Genomic DNA, 12,634 nt, shown 5'->3' with positions numbered 1-12,634 from the left:
AAAGAAATGGAAAAAAACAAAACAAAACAAAACAAACACACAAACAACAACAAAAAAACCAATCTGAGCAAGCCATGACAAACAAGCCAGGAAGCAGCACCCCTTCATACCCTCCTCATTACTTCCTGCTTCCTAATTCCTGCCCTTTTTGAGTTCTTGTACTGACTTCCTTTGATGATGACCAGTAATATAGTAATGTAAGCTAAATAAACCATTTGCTCTCCAAGTTACTTTGGTCATGGTGTTTCATCACAGCAATGATAACCCTAAATAAAATGTTTGCTTGCTTAAAATTTTGAAAATCAACAAGTTAACAATGTGTAAAAAGGACTATGTATATCTAACATCTACAAATATGTGTCTTAGGTTTTCTTTCATTAATTTCTTCAACACAATTGTTCTTAGACATTAAGTAGGTACAAGTTATTGAGTTTCAAAATTTTATTCTCCTAAGTATTCTGATGTAAATATATATTTTAAACATTTTTTTTAAATTTCAAGAATGCAGTGATATTTTGGTACAGATAGTTTTCTCTGCAGAATCTATTAAATAACTATTCTGTTTCTTTAAAAAAATGAATACAGATCTATTATGAGATACTTGAAACAATTTGCAAGTAAATGTGATTAATGATTACCTACATGATTTTCTTTAGGGAAAACATAAGGCACATGTAAGGAAAAATATGATGTGTTGGTATATATTACATCATCATGCATCAATGTACATTATAAATATGATGTTTGGTTTGGATGTTTTTTTCCTCAATAAAGAGAATAACAAATTCTTTTGCAGTGAATAGATATTTTAACATCTCATATTAGTTATCATTTTATACAATGTTGGTTGAATGAAAATTGTGGGATATACTACTAAATCTGATTTTTAAACACATATAATTAGAGACGGTATTTTTTGACATAGTGATAGTTTGAAGATATGAGATCTGTGCATATGTATGGTACAATATGTTGATACCTGTTTCTCCCTCTTAAGATAGATTGTCCAAATTTTGTAATCGTTTTCTGACTACCCAGTTACTCTGTGAATAAATAACTCAATAATCATATACAGTATATTTCATAATACATTCTAAAATTATCACTTGAACAACCTACAGTTGTAGCCATGGGAAGAATTGCTTTGTGTACTTGCTGAAGCAGGGTTGAAATCAGCCAATAATGGCATATCGGTGATGATGGATTTTCTTTGATCAGGCAACCCTCCAATAATGAATGGGATTCATTTGTGATATGCTTGACCAGACTGCCCTCTACGTTCATAATGTTTAAGGACAACCCAGTATTGAATCCAAAATGCTTTTAGCATCATTATGTGTCTAATTCAGCTTATCAGCTTCAGCCTCATTGGCATTGCTTCTACTTGAGCAAAATGTTGCTGAGAAAAAACAGTAATAAATCACTGTTTCCCCCTTTCCAACATAAAAATTGGTATCATAAAAATTATTGAGATGGCTAGAAAGATGAACCAGGTAGCAGAAAATGTCTTGACCTCAAGGTTTACATTGTCTATAAGAGAAAGTAGCAACTGAGATAAATATGTGTACATTTATTAACTGGAATATTTTTATGACTATGAAAGGCTAGAAGTGTATATGATTCTTTGGAAACATTTATAGTGTTTGCAAGATCCCAAGTTCCAGCTTTAACAGTGAAAAATAGGTCAAGGAAAAATGATGCACTTAGCTAACTAGGCAAACAATTTTATAATGTACATAAAGCCATAGCAGCAAAGACTCCCCTACAAGGAAAGGTTTGTTACTCTGTTATCAGAAAGAGTACAGCTATTAGTCTTTTCTGAAACTATCTCAAATTCAGAGCTCTGTCACCAAAGGTCACAGATTTTCTACAGTCACACATATCTCATTGCTGATGAAAAGGAACAGTATAAACTATCAGTCAGCTATTTGAACATCAATTGGGTCACTGTTGCTCCAGGTTCACCTTGGTGTTAAATAAGGCCACTTAGATTCTCTGCCACTGTAAGTCTGTATCCCTTGTGCTTTCAACTCTTGCTGCCTCTGTCCTTCTCTGGATGTCAGTCTCCAAAGCATGGCTTAATAAACATGTAGTCACCATAGATTTGCCCTCATAAGATACTTCCCAGAATGCATTGATAGTCAGGTAATGCAGAAAAAATACTTCCTTCTCTGCTGAGGCACACTGAAAGAAGTGGCTTGTGTAGTTTGGCAGGACATTGTAGAAAGGGCTTTCAGTAGCACAAAGCATTACATGGCATTCTCTGGTAAGTGGATGTTGTAAAAATGAAAAATAACATAAAAATAATGCTCTCAATGTGAATCCCATCTAAAATTCAGAATTTTCCTTAACTTAGCCAACAGAGGGAGGAACCTCAGTCAATACCATACAAGTGTTAACAATCTTTAGTTTTCTCTCTAGGTGTTTCCTAAGGCTGAGTTTACCTCCACAAAATGTTGATCTTAAGCTGATAGGAGGAAGAAAAGCTACTAACTGGAGTAATGATGAGTATTGTGTAAGATAGTTCTTTTTGGATTGTGAAAATGTTTTAATAAAACAGGATCAGCAAGCTAAGAGAGAGAGAGAGAGATAGAGCTAGAAAGGTAATTTAAGTACACAAGTGGAAATAGCACTCTATAAGAATTTCTTAGATTAGAAAAAATGAAACAAGGACATTTATTTCTGGGTGTAAAGAATCTTTTTCCCCATGATACCAACACCCCCAGAAAAATAAACACTGATACTTAAAACCAAATGAAGGAAGTGTCAGAAAGGATAGTGTTGACAATCCCTTGTAAGTGGAAAAGGAATTTCAAAGGAACTAGAAGAGATAAGAATGGATGGCATCATAGGAAAGATAAACTCAATGACAAACACAATTTTGAAAGCTTTGTGGAGATTTGTGGATGCCTGATTTGTCCTCCTTGCTTTGTCAGAGCTGGTGTCTGCAATACAAACTGGGTCATTCCACAATCTGTTACGAGGTCATGAGAGAAATACAGCAATGGAGAATGTGTTAGAAGCTACTGCAGCCATTCCTCCAAGCACTCCTGACATTTAGTTGTGGTCCTGAGTGCCTTATTTCATTTTTGAAATGTTTCAGCTTTAGCTCTACAAACAATTGGTTGTACAAAAACTATTCCCCCTTTAAGATACTTTAGAAAGTTCTGAGCAGCATAATTAACTAATTGATGGTGGGCAGGACATGTTGAGATATCACTGGTTTTGTTGGTAGTGTTACTATACGAAAAGCTGCTGGCTTTGGTTCATGTGAACACTTAGGTTTTCTCTCTGTTTTCTCCATACTGTTATAAAATGTAGTTGAGCCCATTCAAAATAAAAATATATCAGATCAATGGGATTATCAGTATGAGTGCTAAGTTAAGTAGGTACATGTCTGGTCCCTCCACTCTCCAAGTAAGGCCAAGTAATATTGCCATTCTAATTAAAAATCAACAAAGAAAATAAAATAATAGTGACAATAGGGAAGCACCCCAATATTATACTAATGAAAGAAGCTACGCAGAGAAGAATGAATATGAAAGATCATACTGGAGTGACAAGTCCAAAAAAAGGCAAATAAATACACAGAAAGTTTTCCTGGTCCTCTAAGACTAGAGTAGTAGCACAGACTAATTTTAAAGGCACACAAATTTCTCTTCAAGGTAGCATAAAAATGCTAAAATTGGCCCCTACTGAAGAGGTGGGGAGGAGGAGGGGGGAGGGGAAGAGTACAATTCCTAATAGGAAATAAGGAAGAGCAGGCAGATCTCATGGATCTCCAAATTTGAAAAGTATTTGAACATGTAAAGCAAACTTCATAATTGATAAGATGTTCTTCTAGTAAACAATGGTGTTCTACCCTATTTTAAAAGAAGCTATTATCTTATTTAGTCCTGATAAAGAATACTGATATGCTCACTCCTTTCTCATTTGACAAAAAAAAAAAAAAAGGACTATGGCCCATAAAGGTATGACATTATATCTAAGATAGTAAATAAATGAGTATTTGCATCTGTCTCAGTCAGCTGCTTGTTGGGTTCTTGAAGGGCAGAACACCATAACATCAGTTATAGTGTTGGGCCTTGGAACCTTACACCTGACCAATGGATTGAAGTCGGGGATCCCTGTGGTTGAATGAGGGAAGAGGGCAACCCCATAGGAAGACCAGCAGTCTCAACTAACCTGGACCCCTGAGATCTCTCAGATACTAAGCCACCAACTAGGCAGCTGATACAAGGGCCCTGACACGCCAGAGGGCTACCTGGTCTGGCCTTAGTGAGAGAAGATGCACCTATGCCTGGAGAGACTTGATGCCCCAGGGAATGGGGAGGCCTGTTGGGGTTAGGGGAGTGGGGATATCCTCTTGGAGATCAGGGAGGCAGTATGGTATGAGGACAGTCAGAGGGCAGACTGGGAGGGGGACAACAATTGGACTATAAAAAAATTAAAGATAATTTTAAAAATAAATTCATTAATTAAAAAAAGATAGTAAAAAGATAAAAAAACCTAGGTATGTTTAAATTTAAGCTCATGTTGCAATGATTTTAAATATTCATACTCTTCTTACTGAACCAAAGAATCTTTGAATTGGTTTACTCAAGTAATTGAGAAAAAGATGGAATTTCAAAATCCAACTGTGTAACAGGCATACTCAAAAATATTTCCACCTGACTAATCTTTCATTGTTTTAGACATATATTTTGAATATACAAGTTTGATAAAAGTTTACCCCTTTTACAATGGTGATTAAAAGGAAAGGTAATTTTCTTATGAAACTCTATATATTGTAAAATTCATATATTTTGTTATAACTTTTACAAATTGATGGAATTTTTTCTTTTTATTGCCATACTTACCCAATGACAGAATTGCAACAATAGTCCTCCAAGTATACCAGAAAATATTTTATACTCATTCTTAATATCTAAAATTATATAACATGTAAATTTAAACATCAGTCCTATGAAAATGGTTAGATATATTAATGATATGGGTGTTTATTTTGCAGGTCAAAGATTAAAATGAAAGAAAGAATTAGCAACATGCTTCACAAAAAGGCTATGTCAGATAGTATATTTACCTGCCAGTGGAGGATTATATTCCAAATCAAACCAAGAGTGAGTTTATGATTTCCATCCACTATGTCAGTGCTTCCTATATTCACTAAATCAACCTGATTTTTAAAAGAAGGAAAAATATTTGATTAATAGATAGAAAATAACTAATTGCACATAAAACAATATGTGAAAGCATTGCATTTAGCTATTCTTACAGCCAAATAACAGTATAGATTATTTAAAAAGTACAAAAATTAAACTGAATGCATTTTAAGTTCATTTTCCATATTAAACCAGTACCTAGAAACTAGGAGATGAAAGCATTAGCATATGAATGTATCCCTGAATATTAAAGAGGCCAGTGTTCTCCTCTAAAAATGTATAATGGCAATAACTCACAAAAGATGCCTGAAATTAAGATACACTTCCTAGTATCAAACCAAGTTAATACTTGAAATAAAACACATAAACTTAAAAGAAGTTTCATCAATTTCTGAAGTAATATACTTTCATTTATAAGAATAGATAACAAGAAGCTGGATTAGTTATCATGAGTTATGATAATATAATTGTTGTTTACTCACTTTTTAATTTTTGCTTCATTTCTTGACATATAACCAACATCTCTTTCTCTATAAATTTCTGACTCCAACATAAATACACACACACAAACACACATAAACACAGACACACACAGACACCATTTGAAAATATCTTCTGTAATAACCATACATCTTTGGACCCCTAAAAATATGTGTTAAAAAGCATTTTTTGGCAAGTAACCTACTATGGGTATTTACTTATGGCAGCATGAAACACACCAAGATACACTATATTGCTTCTCTGTCATGTTCCCAACATACTAACTGGAATCAACTTAAACATGAGATACAGGCATTGATGCATACAAATCTGGACCTTGTGGGAATGCATGTCATCCTATATTCTTAGAAGACAGAGATTGTTAGTTCGAATGAAACAGCCTTTGTATCCATACCTAATGAATGAAGGAAGAAAATGTGGTACATACACCCAATGTACTTTTAGTCAATCATAGAAAAGCATAAAATTTGTTCATTAGCAATAACACAGATGGAAGTATATTTAGCTATATTATATCAAACAATGTAAGCTGAGAATTACAAGCACTGTGTGATGTAGCTCTTGTGTGAAATCTTCAAAAGTGGATTTCATAGGGGTTGAGACTACAATGCCAACTACCTGAGTAGGGTGAGCATGGAAAGCAGGGAGGGAGGGTCTGGTGAAGGCTGATGAGGGAACAGTAACTTACAGTATAATAGAAGCAACAAGTGCTGCCATATAATTTGCATAGTAGGATGACTTTAGAAAAAAATCCTGCAGTAAACACTTCAAAATGGTAGAATAACAGATTTTGAAAATTTTCACCACAAATACATGGTATTTAAGGAATTTGATTTAATTTGATTTAAATATTATGTTACGTGCAATATTCTAACTTTATTATACCACATTGATACACATAGTTTTTCATATGTCAGCTAGAAATAACAATTAAAACTTCTAAGTTTAAATTATGTATTCTTTATTTATACATTCAATTATTTTACTTGTACAGTTGTCTGAACGACATATCACATTGATCATGAATTAATTGTGCTATTTTGCTTATCCCTGTTTCTTCTCACTTTCTCCCAATCTAATAAAAAAAAACCCTTCTGTTTTTTTCTTGATGTCTATGATCATTGTGATGGTTTTGATGGGAATGAAACCCATTAGGTCATACATACATTTTAATGTTTGGTCCCCAGTAGGTGGCAAATATCCTGGGAAGGATTAGGAAGTATGGCCTTGTTGGAGGAGGTGTGTCCTTGGTGGTGAGCTTTGAGGTTTCAAAAGCCCACACAAGGCCCATGCTCAGTCTCTCTTCTTCTCCCCCTATGTTCTTCCCTTCTCCTCCTTCTCCCCATCCCTCCTCCCTCCTTCCCTTCCTCTCCTCCCTCTCCCCACCCCCCTCCTCCTCTCCTGTCTCTCTCTCTGCTTCTATCTCATGAATAATATGTAAGTTCTCAGCTATGGCTCTATCTCCATTCTTGTGTACCTTCCTGCCTCCTGCCTGGCTGCTATCATATTTCCTACTACTCAGAAAATAGAAATGTACATAGCAATTTTATATGGACAAAAATCTACAGGGCTTAAACAAATAAGGACTACAGATAAAAATGATTTTATTATAAACAATATCCCCAGGATTTATTCTCATTAATGGTTTAGTTGTATTTCATATCTTAGGCATTTCATAGAGTATCTATCCATACCCCTGTTGGTAGACATTTACTATTATGGTCCATTCCATTCTTCAAACACTACATACTTGTGCCTTTTCTATTTCAAAACAAAAGCCATTAAGACCAATTTCTGCTTCCATATAATAGTGGCTATGTGGCCTTCACGGGAGTATGATCAACATAACAGAGGCCACAACCTGAAACAAACCTGACTTTCCTCCCCCAAGCCCTATCAGTTGCGCCTCAGCTAAGTGCAGGACTTCTCGCCCTACCTCCCATCTTCATGCTGGAATCATGTCTGGATTAACTTAAAAGTCTGGACTGCTGAGAATTTATACGTACAACAACTGCCCTGGTGTTGAACTGTAGCAGTGTAAGAAACAATGCAAGAAAACATTGTTTCCTTAGGGTAATTTATTCTCAATGTCTCTTAAATAACTTCTACTCCCACTTTCACAAAGATTCCTGACCTTTAGGAGGCAGGGATATGATGCAGATGACCAGCTTAAGACTGAGACTTCTCAGTCTTTTAATCTCTGCCTTTGACTAGGTCTGGACCTTTATTAATTGCCAAAAAAGCTTCTCTGATAAGGGTTTAGCAATGCTTTAATCTATAGGCATACTGATAAATCATTAGGAATTATGTTAATAGTATACCTATTTACCAGACTGATCATAATTCATTCATCCTTCTGGCCACAAGTTCTTGGTCCAAAAAAACAAACAAATAAACAAACAAAAAAAAATAAAAAAATCCAGAAATGTATAGAATTGAGTTCTAGCCTCACCAACACCAGATCACCAGATGTTTCTATAATTTAGGGTTTTTTGGTTTGTTCCTTAAGTAAAAACATGTAATTTTTTGTTTCCATAATTTATATTTTATTTTGAACATATTTTTATAAGAATGATGACAATAATACTATTTGGTATTTAGCCTTTGTTTGCTTTGTTCATATTGTCTATGGTTTTCTGTTCTTTATTAACTATAATAACTCTTTGTAAATAGAAGGTAAATTATTAAGTGTTTACCATTTCCTAGATGCAATTACAAGCAATTTCTTATTTCAATGCAATAGTTTTTTTGCATTTTTTTCCAACATGAGATTCATACAGACTTGTAACTTAATTTTATGTTTTGTGTGTATTATAATCTGACATTTCAAGAAGAACTATAAGCTTTTACATTTTATATGTTCTGAAATAGCTGAAAATATAGGAATAATCTAAATTCATTTCTGCAAAATCTTGGTGGTGGATCTCTTAGAAACTATTATGTGCTTTCTGAAGTAATTAGGTTACTCAATTTTCTACTTACTCTTAGCTTAATTTGAGTAATTTACATCATACTACAACCTCATTCATTTACTAGAATTTTCACAATTATTCTTTCAGACAAAATTGCTTATGATATTTTCTTAATTTCTTCTGCAAATTTTGCTATGCATACTTTCTCATTTCCAGTCCTGACTTTTTTATTCTTTTTTTTTTTTCATTTTACATGGCAATTTTCCTTTGTTCAAATTAGAAATGGGTTTTCTTTTCTACAGCTATTTTAAAGAGCCATCTTTAAACAAACATTCTATATTTTAGTGTTCTGTACAGATTATATGTTTTATTATAGCTTCTTTTTGATTGTTTATTAAAGAGCATTTAAATAAATTTAAAGCACAGGCATTCAAAGAAAGTAATAGGCACTAGGCACAAAAGTAGATATGGGTTTCTCTCAGAGTTGCTTGAGAGTTTTTAAGAGATGTATTTCTTTAATTTTATCTTTAAAAAATTAAAGGTAGCCAGGCAGTGGTGGCACATGTCTTTAATCCCAGCACTTTGGAGGCAGAGGCAGGTGGATTTCTGACTTCAAGGCCAGCCTGGTCTACAGAGTGAGTTCTAGGACAGCCAGGGCTATACAGAGAAACCCTGTCTCGAAAAACCAAAAAAACAAACAAACAAAAAAAAATTTAAAGTGATCATTCTCACTAAACAGATATTTCATGATACCTTCAATATTATCTCACAAATAGACAACAGTTATATTAGTATTAATGTATATTTATGTATGTATATGTGTTATAATAAGTGATACATAGTAAGAAATTAGCTATTACGGTCCTTATGAACACATAAACTTCTGCTTCCCAGGTTTCATACTAAAAGAAACTTATAAAATGTAAATAGTTATAAAAGTGTATTTTTCTCTTAAAGTTTAATAGGATGTTGTATACACTTTTGTATCAACTTGACACAAGCTACAGTCATTTTTAAAGAGAGAATTTCAGTGGAGAAAATGTCCCCATCAGATTGACCTGTGGGTAATTTGATGCATTTTCTTTTTTCCTTCCTTCCTTCCTTCCTTCCTTCCTTCCTTCCTTCCTTCCTTCCTTCCTTCCTTCCTTCCTTTCTTTCTTTCTTTCTTTTTTTCCAGAGCTGAGGACCGAACCCAAAGCCTTGTGCTTGCTGTGCAAGCACTCTACCACTGAGCTAAATCCCCAAACCCTGTGATGCATTTTCTTAATTGATGATTGACATGAGAGGTCCCAGATTACCATACCATTGCTGTGCTGGTGGTAGGTCCTGAGACCTATAAGAAAGCAGGCTGGGCAATCCAGAGAGAAAAAGAAAGCCAGTAACCAGCACTTCTCTATAGCTACTGCCTCTAGTTTCCTGCCCTATTGGCATTCTGTCCAGACTTTCCTTAGAAGTGGAGTATGACCTGAGAGTTGTAAGCTGAAGTAAATTGCTTCTTTACCAAGTTGTTTAAGGCCATGGTGTTTTATTACAGGAATAGAAATCCTAACTAAGACAGATGCATTGAATTTTTGTAGAAAGTCTATTTCAATTCTTGCCAATAGACCTATCTTCTATTACTTTATTCACAAATTATTAGGTTCTGGCTCAGTTTCACACTTTTATGTCTAGAAGATGCCATATTCAACTATAATTTTAGAAAACAATAGATTGTTAGTATTTACAATGATATAACTAAAACACTGTCATTCCAGCAGAATGAATATATATATATATATATTATATACATGGTGAATATATATATATATATATATTCTCTGTCTCTGCGCTCTCTCTGTTTCATTGTGTGTGTGTGTATGTGTGTGTGTGTGTATCTCTGTGTGTTTTGTACTAGAGATCAAACTTAAGTGTTTAAGCATATTAGGAAAATAAACTACTAAACTACATTTTTAACCCTTCTAGAAGAATATTTAAATGTGAACCAATAGGACACTATAGGACACTACTCAAATCAGGATGCACAAGCTAAAAATATACATATGAAAGGTCTAGCACATGAACTGTTTCGGTAAACTTCTTTTGTTTACTTTTGGAGATAGGGAAAGGAATTAGAGAAGATTCCCTTTCTTTTTTCTAATGTCTATCATCTAATGCTTTTATCATATGGTATTTATAGTATAATAGTTTTGTACAAATATATATTTAATATTTAATATGTATATCTCTTTTCATACATGCATTCCAAAATCAATGGGATAAGAAGGTTAACAATCTGGTAGTAGCACTATATTCTTCATTGTGTATATACTGTTTTTCACAATTCATAGCTATAGCTATAGATATAGATATTAATGTATAGATAGAAGTATTAAACAAATTTTAAACATATTAGTTTTGTGAAAGCTTCCTAATTTAAACAAGCTAACATAATTTTTAATTTTCTTTACAGAGAAAATAGCAGAATATGATTAATTAAATGGAAAAGGTTTCACTGGTTTTTAGAACATGACATAGGAGAAGTTTTAAAAGTAATGTAGGAAGAAATTGTAGAAAGAGACATTTGCCCACTTGTGGATATTAGTGCAATGTGTGGAAACCCAATGCTGTGAAAACTTCTTGGAATCTATGAGGGTGACCATAGTGAAAAGTCCTAATAATGAGTGGCACAGTCTGAACTGGATATCTTTATAGCCAGGCAAGGCTTCCAGTGGTGGGACTGTGTTACATTAAGATAAGTTGTTAACCAGAAGGTTCTTTGGTTATGCCTAAACAGCCCAGGCTGATGCTAGAACCAACTACTAGCAGGGCCCCATGGCCAAGAACAACTTCCAATCAGCATATGAACACAGAGAAGTCAAACTGGTATGGGTTTAGAGGCTTCACCCCTACTTTCTAGTCCCTTGGTCATGTGAAGATAGTCAACAAGCTACTGAAAGAGAAACCTGGACACCACCTAAGCCACAAAACCCTCCACTTATAATCTATCTTACTTTCAAAATGTGCTAGGCAAAAGTGGCATAGATATTATGGGAGTGGCCAACAAATATTTGATCTAACATGAGGCCTACATCATGAAAGGGTGCTTATGCCCTATACTGCCTGAATGGCCAGCAATTGAACACTGGATATCATCAACCAGTAGGGTTGAACCATACATGACTAACCAAAAACAACAAACCATACCAAACCAAAAATAGAATAGAAATCAATAAAATGATCCTTGATCCCTAATGATATTCTGCTATCCTCATAAATTGGTGCTTTATCCAGTGGTCATCAGAAAGGATTCCTCTGACAGTTGATGGGAACAGATGGAAAGACCCACAGCCAGGTATTTTGCTGGAGAGAGAATCCTAATTGGAGGTCTCCCATCACAGATCAGTGAACCTCTCAGAAGAGGTAGAGGAAATACTGTAAGAGTGAGAAGGGTTGAGAATATCAGGAGAACATGGCCCACTAAATGAAATAAGTAGGACTCACATGAGCTCACAGACTGGAACAACAAGCATGGGGCTTGCATCAGTCTGCACAAGGTCCTCTGAGAAGAAGTTATGGCTGTTAGCTTGGTGTTCTTGTGGGAGTGGATGAATCTCTGACTTTGCCTGCTCTTAAGACTCTTTTCCTCTTATTGCATTGCCTTGGAAACCTTGATATGAGAACTTTCACCTTGTCTCATTCTATCTTGTTTTGTTCTGTCTGGCAGACCTGCTCTTTTATTAAGAGGAAACTGAGAGGGAGTGAATCTGGGGAAGAAGGGAGGTGGTAGGAAAAAGGCAGGAGTAGAGGGAGAGAGGGAGAGAAAACTGTGCTTGATCAGATATAGTCCATGATAGAATAAAACATTTTGGAGAAAATCAGGTTGAATAATAAATAATAAAAATTAGGATAAATCATAAGTAAAGAGAAAAAAATAAAAGTGAGTAACATTCTTAAAAATATTGGAATATATATACATATATGTGCATGTTTATCTCTAACTCTGTGTTTGTCTGTGTGTGTGATACATGAGAAAATTGGGTGAAATAATACACTAATGAATTCTGCCATACATTTTCATTC

The 12,634-nt window shown here is 34.5% G+C and overlaps 1 protein-coding gene across 1 annotated transcript in view; it reads right to left on the bottom strand.

Moving 5' to 3' along the window:
• Positions 1 to 12,634, bottom strand: part of Dmd (dystrophin) — a 2,056,279-nt gene that overhangs the window by 1,669,242 nt on the left and 374,403 nt on the right. Inside the window, exon 5 of the mRNA XM_031364700.1 lies at positions 5,084 to 5,176. Within this exon, the coding sequence (XP_031220560.1) occupies positions 5,084 to 5,176 (93 nt within the window). The remainder of the gene's footprint in view (positions 1 to 5,083; positions 5,177 to 12,634) is intronic.

Source organism: Mastomys coucha, chromosome X (genome assembly GCF_008632895.1).
Source record: "Mastomys coucha isolate ucsf_1 chromosome X, UCSF_Mcou_1, whole genome shotgun sequence".
In the NCBI taxonomy this organism is placed as follows: domain Eukaryota; kingdom Metazoa; phylum Chordata; class Mammalia; order Rodentia; family Muridae; genus Mastomys; species Mastomys coucha.
This window is presented reverse-complemented; position numbering and strand designations above follow the sequence as displayed.